At 38.3% G+C, this 18,323-nt stretch overlaps 1 protein-coding gene across 3 annotated transcripts in view; it reads right to left on the bottom strand.

Moving 5' to 3' along the window:
• dpp10 (dipeptidyl-peptidase 10 (non-functional)) overlaps positions 1 to 18,323 on the bottom strand; it is a 260,752-nt gene that overhangs the window by 5,982 nt on the left and 236,447 nt on the right. For all 3 annotated transcript variants that reach the window (XM_086266229.1, XM_086266230.1, XM_086266231.1), the window contains 12 exons: positions 17,820 to 17,911; positions 16,819 to 16,866; positions 16,134 to 16,255; positions 12,358 to 12,402; positions 8,584 to 8,682; positions 8,307 to 8,376; positions 6,962 to 7,156; positions 4,689 to 4,743; positions 4,382 to 4,481; positions 2,602 to 2,660; positions 1,878 to 1,950; positions 1,500 to 1,573 (listed from right to left, as the gene is read on the bottom strand). In XM_086266229.1, coding sequence (XP_086122355.1) covers positions 1,500 to 1,573; positions 1,878 to 1,950; positions 2,602 to 2,660; positions 4,382 to 4,481; positions 4,689 to 4,743; positions 6,962 to 7,156; positions 8,307 to 8,376; positions 8,584 to 8,682; positions 12,358 to 12,402; positions 16,134 to 16,255; positions 16,819 to 16,866; positions 17,820 to 17,911 — 1,032 coding nt within the window. The remainder of the gene's footprint in view (positions 1 to 1,499; positions 1,574 to 1,877; positions 1,951 to 2,601; positions 2,661 to 4,381; positions 4,482 to 4,688; positions 4,744 to 6,961; positions 7,157 to 8,306; positions 8,377 to 8,583; positions 8,683 to 12,357; positions 12,403 to 16,133; positions 16,256 to 16,818; positions 16,867 to 17,819; positions 17,912 to 18,323) is intronic.

Raw genomic sequence — 18,323 nt, 5'->3', positions numbered from 1 at the left:
ACTGAGAGAAAAAGTAAAAAAACAACACAAAACACAAAGGTCTGAATTAAATTATGGTCATCTACCTTCCACTTTACCAACCTCCGTATGGACTCTTGTAAGACAACTATTGTCTCTCAGCATTCAGTATTGCTGTGGTGCACTGGCGGCACGGACATCTTGCCGTCAGTGCACCACAGCCACTGGTGTTTCTGCAACACCATTAGCATCTAAAAGAATGGGATCAGAGCACATTGAAAAAATCCTTGACGTAATCTTGCAACTTAGGAGATTTCTAGTAATGCAGTGGTTAAAACATACACCATGTAACTTCAATTCTCTCAGTCTGAACCCTTGTCATATTTTGTTTCTTTCACACACATGCGTTCTTGTCAAGAAGCATCATAAAATGCCAATTTGTTAGTGCCTCATCAGTGAAAACAAGGTTGCTTTTAATGCTGTACCTCTAATGCAGCACCAACTGCAATATAGGCAGCTGAGAGATAACGGTCACATTTTAGAGACCTACCAAGGCCACATTAGGAGGCTTATTCAGCCTCCTAATGTGGTTTCTTAGCCACAAGGTTCATCTCCTGTTTGGAATCTGCACTTGAAACTTACAACCCAATCTTACTAACCCACCACCAAAGGGAAGCTTTTGCATAACTGAGACATGTCAGTGACTTTCAAAGAACAACACACGTTTGTCACAGTTTCCTGGGAATCAGAACAAGCTGGACGTGCATTTAGAAAAGACAACAGCTTGGACTGTATCTCTGTAAGTTATCTTTACTGCTTCTTTTAAAGAAAACCTTACATAATGAGCAGGTGCTATATTTAGGATGCACAACTTTGCTATATGAGCTCCACCACACGTTATTCTAGTCAAGCGACAACTATAAGATGCTCTGCCTAACACTAATCATGCCAGAGCTATGAGATCAACATGCTCCTGTTATGCTTTCTTTTTTAACACAACCTAAACAGGACATTTCGTTAAAATTCATAGTTCATAATTCATTGAACAAAGACACCATTTTTGCAGTTGTGCTTTGGTACACTACCACAGGGGATTTTAAATGAAGTAATCAAGATGCGATCAAAGTGTAGATTTTCTACTTTATTTATTTGCATCAACTTGCATTTTTATAGCTTATATGTGATACCCAAAGAAATGTCAGTGTGAGGGAGGCTATGCAAAATATATATTTAGAGCAGATAGGATCAAAGTAAAAAAGAAATGAAAATTTACTCGTAATTGTCTTAATTAATTAAAAAAAAATTTAATAAGGACGCTTCCGTGAATATTAAATGGTTAAAATCAAGGTATGGCCAAAGAATACTGAAAATATTCTGTAAAAAAAAAAAACCAACCTAATATGGAAAGTCTTTTATTTAAAAAATGTATTTATTTTATTTTGACACTGTATAACAGTTGAGCCATTTATCATTGCCATAGGTCATTGTTTTCTACCAAATGCACTCTAAAAACCTAGTGATGACATCTCTGGGTTACACACCTGCATTGAGTAGTTTGCTCCAACTTTCACAAGGTTCTTGACGAGCTCAGCAGTGTGCTGGAAGTGGATATTGGCTGGGAGTAAAAAGAGAAAAATGTCAGCAAGATTCAGCCTGAATCCTAACTGGGAAAAAAAACAGACAATCAGATTCTGGGAGAATGGAAATGCCTCAACAAATCCGACATGCATGGTTAATCAGGGAATGTTTTCCTCTGGAAATCCCAGCATCAATTTAGATAACCCACTTTTCCATTTATCTTTTGATTAAAAAGCATTTGCCTCATTACCTTCCAGGATTGCATGCCTCTTTGTGCTCAGCAGTGATGCACCACAGATAGCGTATTTTCATTTTTATCTACGATTTATTTTGCTTCTTACCATCTGCTGTGCCATGCACCAGCATCAGTGTCTGTTCCCTAAGAGCTTGAACATTCTGCAGCACACTGGAAAACTGCGAGAAAGAGTGGGGAGATAATTAATTGATACATATGCTAACTGGCATTGAGAAATGAAAATAAAAAAAGATGCAGAATGTGATCAAATGAATGGCACTGTACTAAATTACATTCTACATACAGACACACACCGACAGAGTCATTCAAATTAATTCGAGATCTTTAAGTGATAAGGCATCTCCCACAGATATTATTTTCTGTTCTTGAAATATCACAGATTGCATAAATTATGAGGAAAATGTAAGGTGTGGTACAGCAGAAGCCATGAAATACTTGTCAGGGTCAGATTTGTTGTTTGTGCTTGTGCACTGCCTCCTTCCTATCACACTGGGAGGAAAGTACATCTGATAGCTGAACATCAAGAGGCCTGAGAGCGACAGTCTCGCTGCGGCTGAAACCCCCCCCCCCCAAACTTCGGCATGTGATCTGACACACCGGAGTTCAGAGTAACCAAAGACAGATGAGTGACAAAATCCTACAGAGCATTAAAAAAGAAAAAAAGAAAAAGTAAAGCAAAGCATCGCTGCCTCTGACTTTGATAGCAGCTGCTTTCAGTAACTGCAGGAGCTTAACTGTAGGTGTGTCATTGATGTTAACGTTTTCAAAGATCAACAGGAAACATGCTCGTGGAAGCAGTAAACACGCACCTGATATCTGCTGTCATCCCGTAATGGCATGCCGAGGTATCGTTCAGAGAACGCTGACGCTGTGCAAATGAGAAGTGAGACAATCTTAACAGTGCCACTAGCACACAGTGCTTCAGCTGCAGCTAAGTACCTGCACAAAGTGGAGATCCTGGTATTCAGGGTCCAAATTAAATACTTTTAGTAAAAAGGAAAGCAGCTTGTGGTGGTGAAAAAGTCATCTGTGTCATCTCAGTGTTGCAGAGGACAATGTTTACAGTGGTCAGATTCATCTCACACTCAGATTTCAGAAATAAACAGGTCATTTTTAGTGAGAGGCTAAAGGAGAAGAATAAAGTTTACATTTATTCAGTTTATTAATAAATGATCTAGGTTTACTTTGTCACTTTACTGTGTACTTTAATTGGTTGAATTGCCCGTTAATCATCAGATGTTGCAGACATGAGCTATGTCTTTTTCATTTGCTTCTGACAGTTAGAAATACAGATTAGTTTTTGGCTGTCATTGACATATTGAGCACTGCTCAATATGGAGAATTAAGTTTTGCTTTTGGGTGTAGACATGAGTCTAAATTGTTACACATGAGATGCATAATTCATGTTTGGGAAAATATACTGAGGTTTTAATGAATAAAGATGATGATGCAATATGGTGATGATAAATCAGGACCAACCGTTTCATGATTGTCTAAAAATGCTCTATTCTGGTAAACTCATAGGAGCTGTTAAAGTTGGGAGCTCACACAGTGCAAATGACAACAAGGGGAGTACAATCACAAAGCACGGAAATAAGAAAAAGCAGGAGACAAGACACAGGTGAAAACAATCAGGGAATTAGAGGGAAGACAGAGACAAAATATTACTGCATCTCTACTTTCCTTGCCATTTTTCCTTGGCCTTCATGAGAAACACTTAATGAGACCAAAGAGGAGTGATAAAGTGATAAAGACTAAGAGAAAGAGAAACTCATTGTGGAGAGAGTCCAACCACACTAGGGATACATCTGTTCTTCATGAAAGACAACACCTGGACAGCAAGCACTTCATGACAGCATTTTAATGTTCTAACCTTGGGGTTCAATGATTAAAAATTCAAAATACATATCAGTAGGTTAGGGTATGAAACGGACAATATGCTCCACCACTTTTCCAACTATGCTGATCTTTTAAGGAATGGTTGGATATTGCATCGCTATAAATTGTAGGATGATATTATCTCCTCTCCTCTTGCTTAGTATCTGAAGAATTCAAACAGTTGTTATGAGTGCCAGAATGAAACCTTCCTAACCAAAGCAGACTATTCAAATGTACCCATGAAGCTAGGACTTATTTGACATGCAAGGAAGAACAATTCCCAAAGCGAAACAACAAGCAGAAACAAGGAAGACGAGGGAGCTAACCCAGAGGGAAAACATGGGAAAACAACAACAATGAAACACTGGGGACACTAAAAAGTATAAAGATAAAAAGAATATCACTTAAAAAAACAAAAATGCAGAACCAGAACATGTTCAATAGTACTGTGTTACAGTATAGAGAAATAAAGTGCACATTAGTAACTAGAATATTCAAGCCAAATAAAACTGGTGTGGTACATAATGCTGCCTATATATATTATATATTTATTGTTGTGGACCAACACAATGGTCTGAAATTCCACAATGTATGAAATCCACAGGAAAGTCCACCACAGCAGTTTTACTGGTCTTTACTTACATTTGCTTTGCAGCTTGTAAAATGTATCTTTAATGTGAATTAACCTCTTTTGAGAGATGTTTTACTCACCATAGAGTTTCCAGTCGGTCACTGGTGACATTGCACACGCACATTTAAACAGGCTGTCAGTAGACTTCAGCATCATTAATGTTATGTAGGCTCCATATCCCTAAGTGAGCAAACACAAACATTTATTCATCTCTGCTGAAATCCATCGAGTGTAAAAATGAACTTGGATTCAATCTCTGGAGTCACTCAGTAGAAATTTTACTAAGTAGCTTCTTGGCACTTAATAATTTCAGCAATGGAAGTAAGAATAGAATTTAGATGGTCGCAAATTAAAAGTAGAAAAATGGAGGAAAAAAAGGAGGCTCACCTTTCCAAACACTGCTATCCTTGTCCGGTCAATGTATGGAAACTTCATCATGTAACTGGAAAAACACACACATGCTATATGACCTACAGAACTTCTTAAATGTGGTTGCATGGGAGGAACCAAGAATTGGATATCAATAAATATAAAAAAAAAAAAAACACTTGAAAAATCGCAGAAACTTCAGTGAGTTCTAATGATTTTATTCTTGGATACATCTCCTGCCTTCATAAACATGCATGAGACGATATGACTGCACCATCAATTTGAGCACAAGAGTAAAGCAAATGATTTTAAATCCCGAGAGTCCTCCTCCTGCCTAAAGAAGGTTAAAAAAAAAAATCAACTGTATATGTGTAAAGTCTGATATGAAACTGATATTAAAACAGAATCAAAAATCCAAAATCACAAATCACCCCTGACCCTCACTCCACTCACTCCACTATGTCATCTGCAAGGATCATAGTCGACCTGTACAACATCACTGCGCAAACAAGAAGCAGCTCAGAGCTAATATCTGATACAATCCCACCCTGTAACTTTTACACACCTCACCATTGTCTCATTGTCCTCATACATGTCTTTCACCACCTCTTCCACTCCTGTGTTCCTCATACAACACTTCCTCTCTTGCAACCCTCTCATATGCTTTCTCTAGACCCAAAGACATTGCAGCTCCTTTTGACCTTCTTTATAAATCTCGATCAACAAACTCACAGGAAAGATCACATCGCAAGACCCAAATCAAAAAGCATCATAACGTTACATGTTGAGTCTGGCTAAATGCAAAAATGCTAATGGTGACCCTGCCCCGACTCCTAAGAGACTAGAGTCCATCCTCAGTGTGCACCATATTCTTGCTGTGCCTGACTCTCCCTGTTTTGACTATAAAATGCAAATTAAGCAGAGTGTCTATAAACTTCAAAGAGTTCTGTGGGACAAAGAGGCTGACAGGATTTTATTTTTTTAATTAGCATGAACGAGCAGAGAATTTATAGTCCACTGATCACTTATTGCAACTTACTGTACAAACAGTAGCAACAACAACTACTGCCTTACTACTGCCTTGCCCACCCGCAAAGTGCTTTGTTTGTGTACAACATGTGAATTTGACGATTAAATAATAAAAAAAAAACTATAACCTGTTTTATTTATTCATTTTAACATTGATCAATTCCTGTAAGATGACACTGAGAAAGTTTGATAGTCATCACTTGGACAAAAGGTTCCAAAGTGTCTGTTCATAGAGGGGAATAAGCTTTTGTTTTGGACGTATCGTGGGGTTCTCTCCTGGAAGAGTGACAATCTTGCTCCACTTGGTGGGAGCAATTTCCGGTGTAGCACAAACAAGCAGTGGAAAAAACATGGAGTTTACTGAGTAAATATGATTTTTATTGGGAAAAATCAAAAAAAGTTAGTTGATCCTGTTATGCTCACCATTTTATCAAAATTGTATTTGAAACTGTTTCACTGTTCATGAATGAAAACAACCTTTGGGGTTTTTTAACTAATGAAATGGACCATGAAAAACTTTGAGAACCACTGGCTTAAATTAATTGTAATAATTGTATTATACAAATATTAGAGTAACGATCAACATATGATTTTGACACTTGCTTTTTAAGTTACTTATAATTACTTTGGCGTTATAAATATGCATAGTAAAGTATTCTTTATCCATCATTAAATATGTCTGAAGGGTTACAAACTGAATATATATCTATATATTTTTTTTTAGTCAGGGGAGTTGTGACAGTTTTTGCATAGATTTTTTGATCATCCATTAAGATAAACATTCTGAATTTGTTGTTATTTAGGTATTTTTTGGAAATAACAGCAAAGGAAATCAGTATCTTACAGTATTTAACAAAGGTATGTATTGTCTGCTGTTAAATCCATGTGCTGTCTGAACTGGCAGCTCCTAAACCAAATAATGAAACATCCAGAACCTCTTATGATTTCATCTGAAACTGTTTACACTATGGTTTCCAATTTAAGTCTAGTCTATATTATGTCAAAAGGAATTTATCTGGAACTTTTATTCTTTAAAGGATTTCTTCCTTTATTCTTGACTTGATAACCATTTTCAAGACTTTAATTAGACACAGTAGTGCAGAAATATTCAGATCAAATAAAAAGAGGGTGGCATTCTGCTTTAAATTCCAAACTGAGTTACAAAGCTCTTGTTCAGGGGATTTGCACATATTTTGAATTTTTTATCTCAAAGTACAAGAATAAAAAGTAAAAAGTAAAATAAAATGGATGTGATAACATACTCCACTGCTGCAATCTGGTCCTGAACATCAACAGTTCCCAGTCTCTGGTGAACTTCGTGCAGTATCCTTTGACCCTGGAAGCCGCCGCCCCGGCCGTCCAGACGGGCCACGATGATGTTGTCAGAGCTGACGAGGACCGAGTCCCAGCTGAGGGAGAAACGGTCACTCACAGCCTGACCTCCAGGGGCGCCGTCACTGAACAGAGAACAAACATAATCAGGCACTTTCAGGCAGCATGAAGCCGCATTGGTCATATAACCTCTGTAACTGGAAGAAATTCCTTTTTGAGCTGATACAACTTCCACAGTAAAAGAGGTCTAAAAATGAAAGAAAAAATTATGAAAGACAAATTTCAAAATTTTCACTCTCTGCTTGTTACCTTGGCTGTCAACATGTAGCTAAGCAATGTAGGGAGGAAATGAGAAAACAAGTAAAAAAAACACTGTGTGTGTGTGCAATGACATCATAGTGTTATAGTGGTTGGTGGTAAGATAGCGCCACATTAATCAAGTGCAGATTAATTGCAATCACCCTAACCATCCTAGGGCTGGTCAGTTTTCTGGAAGAAACCCTGCTTTTCCAATTAGGTTGTCATCCTGAAGCCTGTGACAAACAACAAACGCACAGCTTGCACCACAAACATCCTTCATCTTGTTCCACTGCTCCTCGGTGGGCAGCAACCTTCAGGGAGTCATTAGAACTCTTTGGACTGAAAGTACCTAATAACAGGCTTACGGTATTTATCAAAATACTATTAAGGAATTTGTTCAAGTTTAGCATTTTTGCTCATTTGTTTTACTTTCAAAAGTTACCTCAGAAGTTGGTCTAATCTACTTTGAGTTAAGACAAGTACTTCTAAGACTTCTAAGCTGATTCTTTCTAAAGACTGAAATAGCTTTTTTCATAATGCAACATGCGACCCAGTGCAAAGGTATGGTACATTGACTTATTTTTAGCTGTTTAACAGTTAACAATAATGTTTATTTTCCTTCATCTGGACCTTAGTGCAACCTTTCAGTTTTATTACATACATTTTATATGACAGAAAATAAGGAAAATAGGTTCTCTTTACAATCAGTCTGGCATAGAACACTTCATCCTGTCAGTGATTATTTTTGCTTTTATTGGTTCATTATTCAAATGGATATGAAAAAGACTGAATCACAGGTTGCCACAAAGGTACGCTGTGATTGACTTAACATGACCCCGGTTACTTTACATGCAAATTACGGTCAGGAGTGTGATTACAACTGGAAACGAATGCATTAAATATTCATACATTTTCTGTTCTCTCTTACTTGACCAAGGACTGTGAGATATAGTAGAAAGCACATGTGATACATACACGACCAACAGAAGTCCATAGTGGCGGGAATCAGAGAAGTCTGGTGGGTACGAGATCTTCAAAGGTAAATCTGTAACAAGAAATGAGAGAAAAGTCGATGTATTGCAGTTCACCAGTGAGTTACACTAACACCACAGAAACCTACACTTCAGTTCAGTTCATTTTTATTTCAAACATATACATTCACCAACATTTCATAAAATCTTTCCATGCAGTTGTTTGAAAAGGAGTAGGCAGAAGTATATACTTATTTAGCCCTACCCCCTCACTTCCTCACCAAAATGTTCCATTGGAACAGTTCTGAAGTCTGTCAGCTGGATCCTTTTGTACTTCAAGGCTGCCTTCAGCAAAGAGTTGTTCTCAAGGATGTAGTAATCTGTAAAGATGAGGGCAATGTGTTTAAAAGATGAAAGAGTGCAAAAATTGTTGTCAATAATCTGAATGCAAATGACCTGTACGGAATTGTCTTTTGAGGCTGTGATGTAATGAGATGAGATGGAAAGTGTATGTCAGACAAATAAGATCTGATTCTAGGGGATTGTTTCTGAAATAGTCTTATTTTGTGGCAAATTCATAGAGAGAGCTGAATAACTACAATAATGTAGCCAATATTAAACTTGGATGAGCACAGAAAAATATATTCAAAAAGTTCAATTTCTGAAAGGCATTCTACACACAGCAGCTTCTGGCCTCAAAAACAGGAGTCCCACTATTTTCTCCACATGTAATGAACAGTGACTCTCTGATTTGGCCATTTTTCCATTCAAGCCATCTGAACAGCAGCTAAATGAAATGGAATTCATCCAGCATTTCTAATAGAAAACCCAAAATCAATAGACGTCTCATTATGAAACCGCCAGAGGCCTTGAGTTCCCAGCTGTGGATGGAGGCACTGTCCTAATAACCCTGTGCAAATTGCTTTTTCTGCAGCACAGCTGTTAACTTTTTCTTTTCTTTTTTTTGTTGTTGTTGTTGTTTTTTTTTTTTTCCTTGGGAGACAACACATACATGTGGATAACGAGAAAAAGAGTGTGTGTGTCCATTTTCATGCCAAAAATAGAAGAAAGAAATCTGGATTTGTTGACTGTGTGGTCAATGGAAGAGCCTACAACCTGGAAAAATTGGTGGTGGGTGACTGAGTGCAGTAAATTGTTTTTTGCTGTCGGAGACTGATTGCAAGTAGTTGTGACGACCAACTTATCAACCAGACTTTGGGCACGCGGCACCCTCAACCCCTACTCTTTGACAATGAGCAGAGTGGTTTCCAGTGTTTCAGGCTTTTAGTCACATTTGTATACATAGATCAGTACACAGTGAAAGCATCTCTCCCAGTCTTTTCTCAGCAGTGTACACATATTGAGAGCAACATTCATGCTTCTTCATTTTTTGTACCTCCTTCAATAGGTGCAGTTATATAACTCATGTGTATCAAAATGTACCTTCCACAAAGCTACAACTTCCCAGACAAGGAAACTGCAAGTTGATTGCACATGTTCGCAATCACTTTGTTTGCATCGTAGTCTCCAACCACTATTTTCCCGAGTGTGACTGTCGTGTGAGCTCTGCTGGCTCTGACGTACGACCAGATTCAAGAGGAAATACTTGTCAGCTTGTATTTAGGTCTTATACCAACTACATTTCCTTGGCCTAATGCCCACCCAGCCACTTACAAAATCGACTGTCAGGCAAGGATAGGAATCTGACGCTGCATGTGAGGATATTTACAGAAACTCTTTACTATTTGCTTTTATTTCCAGAAAAGATGGGATTGTTTTAGGTAAAAGAGAGACTCTGTTACAGTTTTTTTTTTTACAGTTTTAAATGCTTGAAAAGATGTTTAGTTCCCTCTATTTCTGCATTTAGGTGTGGCTTTAATGAGTAAATGTCTTGAACTGTACCGATGTAAATCAGGACATGTGGGTTGCTGACCCCTCTCCAGAAATCATACCTTTTACTAAATGGGACTCATTCTATTTTAGGATTTTCCCTACTTTAAACAGATAAGGGTTAGTAATATTTGAATCTCACGGTACACCTGGTTAGAAGTAGTTTGCCTGCCTTAATTTTTTGTGGCACAGATTCAACAAGGTGCTGGAGACATTCCTCAACAATTCTGGTCCATATTGACATGATGGCATCACACAGTTGCTGCATATTTGTCAGCTGCACATCCATGATGGGAATCTTCCAATCCAACACATCCCACATTCCACGCATGCTGTATTGGTTTGAGATCGGGTGACTATTGAGGCCACTTGAGTACAAGGAATGCATTGTCATGTTCAAGAAACCAGTTTCAGATCATCTGAGCTTTGAGACGTGTTGTGTTATCCTGCTGGAAGCAGTCATCACAATATGGGTGCACTGAACCCATGTGAAATGTAGCCTCAGTTTCTTGTTCTTTGCTGATGGGAGTGGCATGTGGTGTGGTCTTCTGCTATTGTAGTCCATCTACTTCAAGGTTCAAAATGCTTTTCTGCATACTTCAGTTGTAAAAAGTAGTTATTTGAGTTACTGTTGCCTTCCTGGGGCTTTTTTTTTCACCTCTGACATCAACAAGGCTTTATGATCCAGAGAACTGATGCTCACTGGATATTTTCTCTTTTTCTGATAATTTTCTATACAATCAGCAGTTTCTGAAATACTCAGACCAACCCGTCTGGCACCAATATTGTCACTTTCAAAATTACTGATGTCATTTTTCTTCTCCATTCTGATGCTAAGAATCAGCAGGACATCCATGTCTACATGCCAGAGTTGCTGTTGGGTCTGCGCTTCCACAGGCCCCGCTGGTTTAGAGACTTATTCCCATTAACGAAGCAAGATGAACAGTAATCGAACAATTTTACTTGCTAGCAAGGGACGCTGGTCGGAACCAGGCTCTTGGAGCTGAACGCTCCTCACCTGTTTCCTAGCTAACTTTAAATAAACAGCCTTCCTTGCAGCCTTTTATTGACTACAGTTACAGTTTACATAGGCACCACCCATTGTAACACCCCCTGTGGTGTGTCGTGCCCTTGTATATGTGTGTATGCATGTGCGAGAATGTGTGTGTGTGTGTGTGTGTGTGTGTGTGTGTGTGTGTGTGTAGGTGCCCGTGAGTGTTTGTGTTTGTGGGTGCATTTGTGTGACCTCCTGCTCACCAAAGGGTCATAAAGGCAGGAAGTTTACTTAACAAGAAAACAGAACCTTCACCTAGGATGTGCCTATAATAAAACACTACAGCCTCCCCCACCATTCAACAGGCTGGGGAGGGAGTCAGAAACAAAGGAATGTCTTTGATCACATAGTTTGCACCAAGACTTACAAATTTAAGTAACACAATGACAACATTTAACAATTTGACTCTAACAGTTGCTTTCATGTGATTGGCAGATGTCAACATTTGCATTGATAAGTGGCTGAATATGTATACCTAAAAAGTGCATATTCATAAATTACTTGAATACTTATAAATTTGCCTTATTAAGTCTACTAAGCCGAGCTTCTAAGCTCTCTGAACTTCTCTAACTTGCTTGCTTCAGCCTGGAAAATTCATCTTGGTCATGAAGTTCCAGAAATGTTGTCATTAGCATAGAGGCTACTTGTTGTGACTGTCAGTTCCATTCATAAAAATTGGGAAAGAAAAACAGAAGAGTTTCTTTGCTCTGTGAGAAATTTCCTTTTTATCAGTGAAATCTATATTTGTTACAAATTCTCCGAAACACAGCGACCAGTGACTCTTTGGCAGTCACCCAAAGGGGAAGACAGTAACAGAGATTTTGGCTGAAAATAACTGTGGTGAACAGGAACATCGGGTAAGTCTTATGAGATTTGACTTTGTCGTCTATTTTTGTTTGGAAATGTTTCTACAACACTTACACTTAAACTCAAAATAGATTCAAATTAAAGCAGTCAGTTCCATGAATACACCCTCCTCCACCCACCCATGTTGCTTGTCAAGGGAAAATAACATTTACAGTTCTTGCAAGAGGCCTATTGTGTTTGAATGTCGCCTCATTCACAAACTCTGAGTTACTTTTTCTAAAATGTGAGATACAAATAAACTTACTTGAATTATTCAGACTGTGTAGGATCACAGTAGGTGCTCCTGGACCTGAAAGGAGACAAAAAGAGCATCTAAGTAATTTAAGCAATTTCCAGCATCTTTATTATCATGACTGGAGACATTTCCTGTTAGGATGCCTGGGTCGTTGACCCAGGGTTTTTGAGTTTATTATATTATTTATAATTTCTAGTCTTTGGGTTTTTGTTAGAGTCATGTCTTATGGTTTGTTTCTGTGTAATCCTTAGTTGCTGTCTCCCCTGTCCGCTATATCCCTGTTTCCAGTCAGTGGCTGTGTCTGCCCTGGTCCCACGTCTCTGTTCCCTCTGTTGTAGTGCCTGCATGTGAGTCTGTCTTTTGTTCAGTGTGTGTTATGCGTTTCCTGTTTTACTTTGAAGGTCTCTGTCTTATCTCAGTGTGTTCCGTTTACGCTTCCTTGTCTCGTCAGTTCTGATTTGCCCCAGCTGTGTTTCCCTCCTGTTGTCCATTCCCTGATTGCTCCCTCTATGTATTTAAGCCCTGTGTTTCAGTTTGTCATTGTCGCGATCTACCTTTATCTTGCTGTGTGTTTTGTCTGCATAGGTGTATTTTGTATTCTTAGTTTTTGTTACCCTTTTGAGTTCAGCATTAAAGCTGTTTTGAGTTACTTTCTGTCTCCGGAGTCTGCACTTTGGGTCCTTCTCCTGCCTGCACACAGCCGTCACATAACATTTCCACCTGACAGTTTGCCCAATTACGATTAAATGGTATTTAATATATGTAAAGGGGCTCCTTTAAAGCTGCTCTAAAAGGCCACTGTAGGCAGCTGTTATGTCACCTTCCCTATATTTTCTTAAATCAATTAGGGGTTAAAGGTCACTCGAGATGCCTCCCTAATATCAAATTAAGCCAGTACTTGTTAATGCCCTTCTCTAATATACTTTGTCAGAGGTTAATAGGATGGCAGGTGTGCTGTACTTAAAGCTCTCCTTTCTTTGAGTTAAAACACAAACCAACTTTTCCTTTATTTCCTTGCACTTATCTGTTGGTGGGCTGTATTAGCTTTGACCCAATGTTACACAGAGAAATGGCTTCATTTTGTGCATGTACCTGCTAGAAAACAGTAAACCAATCAGATCACTTTATGAGTGGGTTTAAGAGGCTTGTGCTGATGAAAACAGGTGTGAGAAGAAGCTTGTCAGGATTACGTGAACTTGGCCTTTGGAAGACAACAAGCTTTCTCCATTATTTTTATTGCTTTTGGGAAAGGGAACGCAGTTATTGTCCAATATATCATCACGCCAAAGCCCAAATGCCTCCTGCGCATGAAGAGCTTTCAGCTGTTCAAAATAAATTGAAACCACAAACAATATGAGTTACCCCTCATTAAATAATCTACTTGTTGCCCAATAATACTCCCTAAAAGCGATTACACACAATGTAGTCGCTAATTATTCATTTTATGACTCTCATTTCAAACTGATGAGAGATTAATTTTAAACTGAATCAGGAGGGTGACAGATCATGACTAGCAAACCCAGGCATGTGCCAGACAAATAAATGGATGCTGAATAAATAAGGAACGTAAAACACAACATAATCCTAATTTGATTTTTTTTAAACCAGCAGCCATCTGCAGCTATGTTGTAATAGAATGAAGTGCCACACAAATTGCTTTAGATGGTTAAAATTGTAAAGATTTAATTTTTATTAATGTAACTGTCCATTTAGGTGATACAGGCCAGATGCCATGATGTGGAATCATCCCAACATCATGTAAGTATCTGCATGTGCTGATGTATCGTAACGTGGTCTGGCGAAGAAGGATCGGCTAGCAGGTCTAGTGGACATGTGGTGTGGAGGCTAGCCGGAAAACTTGGAGGCCAGTCAGTTAAATAGAACAAAAGACCTTTATGTGCCGTTAACAGAAGAAAACCATACAAGCCAGGTCTCCATAGCTCCATCCTATTCGTACATACATGTGCCGGGGGTTAGGCAGTCGCTGGTGCCAGCCCGTTACAATGGTAAGGTCTCTCTAAACAGATGCACGGGCAACAGCATGCTTGGCTGTAATGGCTGCCGCTGCATTCACACTAGGATACTCTGCAACTACTACAATAATAGAATGACACCCCCTAGTGGTGCTATACCATAATAAGGGTCGTTACAGTATAGTTGTTCAATTCTAGCTCTTTGGTTGGCATAGACAGCAGGCTATGAAGCTCATCAGCCTGAGGACTGGAATGAAAGAAAACGTCAATACTGCTGTGTTAGTTTTGGGTAAGTTATGAAGCTGCAAGTGTGTAACAACAGCAAAAAAAGTCAGAAAGTTTCATTTGGAATTCAGCAGGCAGAAAAAGTAATTTTAAAAGAGCAGGATTGCATTCAAATATTCTCTTGACATCCACCGGAGAGGTGTGCTACAAAACGAGATTAATGGGTTAGTGAAGTGCGTCGAGCTTAAAGTCAGAGTTTTGAGTGTCGTGAAGACAGATGCCTTTTTACCTGGGTGGGTCACCATGGTAACTTTTGCTGAACATACATCCTGATCTGAAGCTGGTTGGGTTCAGAGTTTCAGTTAAAAATTGCCTGTCTGTATCTGTTCTTTTCATTACCATACGCTCTAAGTGTTATAAAGATGTTCAGCAGAAGAAATGCATTTGATAAACAGATGTAACCTCTAAAGGTATGCCAACACTGTGTGTCGCATTATCACAGGAATCTGCACGTCTATCTTCAGTTGATGAAAATGTATCAATTATGTTTTTAAGCTTGGTCCTCATTTGCTTTCAAGTCTGTTTTACACCACGCTAATAAAACACAGATAAGAAAACTCAGTCAGTCTGTTGATAGTCTAATTACCAGCAAAAACTTTTGTTTATCTGGCTGCAAACTATAGGACAGTCAGTGCTGTGTGTGCTGAGGAGCATTTAATGTTTAGAGTTTCAGAGCTCTAATGTGCAGCTGTCAGAGCAATAAAATAAACATGTTTACTTAAGAGTTATTCTCATTTTATTTGCAGCAGCATCGTTGCATTTGGCTGCTTTATTTTTCATATCCTTTATAGATCCTTATCACCTGTATGTCTGATAATTGGATTTGGAGTGCTGCACTCAATGCATCCACTATGTGCAGATGGAAAGCGAAATGACACTTCAAATGCCTCCTTTTATGTGTGCATGCACATAGCCTGAAGCAGTGTGGCTGATAACCACTGTCATGAATACCCGTTATCTCTGAGTTGGGTTGTAGGTTTTGTTGAACCAGCTAAAGTAAAGAAAGCCCAGATATGTTTAATTGCTTTGCAGTACACAGCTCAGGTCTGTTGTGAACTCATTTAGTTAGTTTGGCTGTACTTTCTGAATCAAGACTTTTTTATAATAAGTCTCATATTTGCATTTTGAACTTGCAATTCTTCTTTAATAGTTTTTCCCATTTGGGAATGCCAAACAAGCAAATATTTCATAAAGAGATGGGGGTGTTAACCTAACCTTAACCCCTGTGTGTATTACTGGTAGCCTGCATGTTGTTAAGAGGTTAAATTCATTCCCTGATCTAACAACGTGGGTGGAAGCAGACTGTTGTCTGCACCAGACTGTTGTGATTCTCTAAATCACGCCCACGTTTGAACCTCAGAGTCAAATCCCTGAACTATTTTATAATATAATTTTTCATAATAAGACCCCAATCACTTGGAAGTCTGTCACCCTATGAAAGCCAAAGACACTCTGACAGCAATTTGAAAGGGCATTTCATAGCAGGAAAACTGGATGGCCCTTAAAGTGAGATACTGGTTGGCCTACCTTTACAGTCGAGGATAATGTGCTGGTTCGTGGGGCTGATGTCAGCGTCGAAGTACAAACAGTGGGCTTTATTCAGTTCACATGTTAAACACCGTCGGGGGAACAGGCCCACAGTTTTAACACTGAGAAGAGAAGAGCATTTAAAAAACAGAAAAAGAGACAAAGCACATAAAACTTTTTGAGTAAGAAAGTAAAGGACATATTTCTTGATCTTTTTTCATGATAACTCCCCCGAAGCGAACAAACCAGTAATAAATCATATCCAACTGGAAAGTATTACCTGTCTCGTTACAGGCTGGTATAGTTTACTCTTTTACATAAAGCACATTTTTCACAGTTTTTTGGCATTTTTATATTTAACCAGTAGTCAGAAAAATAACTGGGAGGTGATTAATAATACAAATTTTATGTGTGAACTGGTGATAAAGTGGCCAAAATATTCAGATTAATCTCTACTAGTTCCAAAAAGTCAACCATATATCAATGTAAGAATAATGTGACAATTGTGAAAGTGAAAAATTCTTTGCAACCATTTTTTAAATTTTTTTTTTTATCCCATGTTCATCATCATCATCATGTGAGTAAATTTACTACTAATAAAAGTCCCTTGAGTTCTCATGATATAAGTTCGAAAAGTTTTTAATCATTTTATAAAAATTATTTAATTAATAATAATGATGCAAACCTGAAAAGCTGCCGTCTCCGTGGTGAACCCTCAGTGCTGAGAAAATAACTGTTAGAGGACATAAAAGATAATTAGTGCAAACAGACATGCTAAATTAAACACAGAAGCTCATTATCTCCTTGTTTTCTTTGTTTAAGCGAAATTCATACATTTAATTACTAAAACACACATGTGCCATGTGTGGCATCCACAGTGAACCAAGGAGAAAAGGAGACAATTCAGTACTAACTACTTTGTTCATTATCAACCCAACTCTTGTTATTGTTGTTTTTTTTCTTTAAATTAAATTTTTCTATTTGTTTGTGGCTAAAATCATTTAAGATCAGCACTCTGGTCAGCTCTATTCGATCTTTTAAAAACACAACAGCATTAGATTAGCTAAGTAAGATTCAGTAACGCATGCTTGTGGTCACAGACTTGGCAAAACACATCACTGCTTGAAACTCTGTGATTAGAGGAATTATGAATAGGAGGGTACAAATTTCACCTTAACAAGCTCCTAATTTCTTAGAGAAGTAAAACAGAACAATCAAACAGATGGACAATAATAAAACTGAAATAAAATTACAATTAGAATAAGAGAAACAGAGTGGAAAAAGAAAAGTCATCTTTTAAGTTGGTTTTTTTTCATCTTATCATTTGCGAGCCTTATCTCTTCATGCAGGTTGTGGTGAGCTGAGAGGTCCTGATGGTCAAGGCACTGCCAGGTTTAATTTAAGCATCAACATTGGAACGGCCAGAATGGCTCCACCATAGGATGTAAGCCCGCAGACTGGTGTATATGGGGTCAACATTTCTCCTGGGTAGCCTGAGCCCAGAACCATACATGCTTTAAAAGTGATCCGTAAAATCTTAAAATCAAGTTGTGTGCTATAAGAAACCCAAACTATCGATTTCTTAACTACTCTGGGGTGAGAGGATGACTGTTTTTTTTAATTAATTTTTTTATTGAGGTCAGTAAAGTTTGTAGGTTTTAGGGGGAGTTTTGCGGTCACACTCACAGGTTATCGGTGTCCTCATCAAAGGCAATGATCTTTGTCACCTCCCAGTTTCCAGACGTTAGATGTCGGACTTCATTTTGATCAGCTCTGAACTGAAAAAATCAGAACAACAGTAGTAGAGGGTCATTTGACTGAGCGCCATCACTTAACTCATGCTCAGGTGTCAGTCAAACACTACATATTCAAAAGTGCCCATGCCAGAAAAATATCAGTCATTAACCCAACAAAATGGAAATATTTATGAGCTGAATCAATCAGTCGATTCCATCATAGCTCTGATTCTCTACTGACAATAAAATAGTACACTGTTCCTTTTTCAATGGATTTCCTTGGATGTTTTTAATACACTTGTACATGAATATGTCCAAGATTTACATATAGTCATAGAATTATATAAATTTTTAGTTAAAACCCATGAGCAGTACACATTTGTTTGTTCAGCCTGGCCATGAGCTGTGGAGACATTCATACAAATCTGGTACAGGTTAGATGTTTGTGGTTTAT

Source organism: Aulonocara sp. 'chitande type north' Nkhata Bay, linkage group LG16 (assembly GCF_057382095.1).
Source record: "Aulonocara sp. 'chitande type north' Nkhata Bay isolate Kocher_YH1m ecotype deep benthic linkage group LG16, A_spYH_male_GT1.1, whole genome shotgun sequence".
In the NCBI taxonomy this organism is placed as follows: Eukaryota; Metazoa; Chordata; class Actinopteri; order Cichliformes; family Cichlidae; genus Aulonocara; species Aulonocara sp. 'chitande type north' Nkhata Bay.
This window is presented reverse-complemented; position numbering and strand designations above follow the sequence as displayed.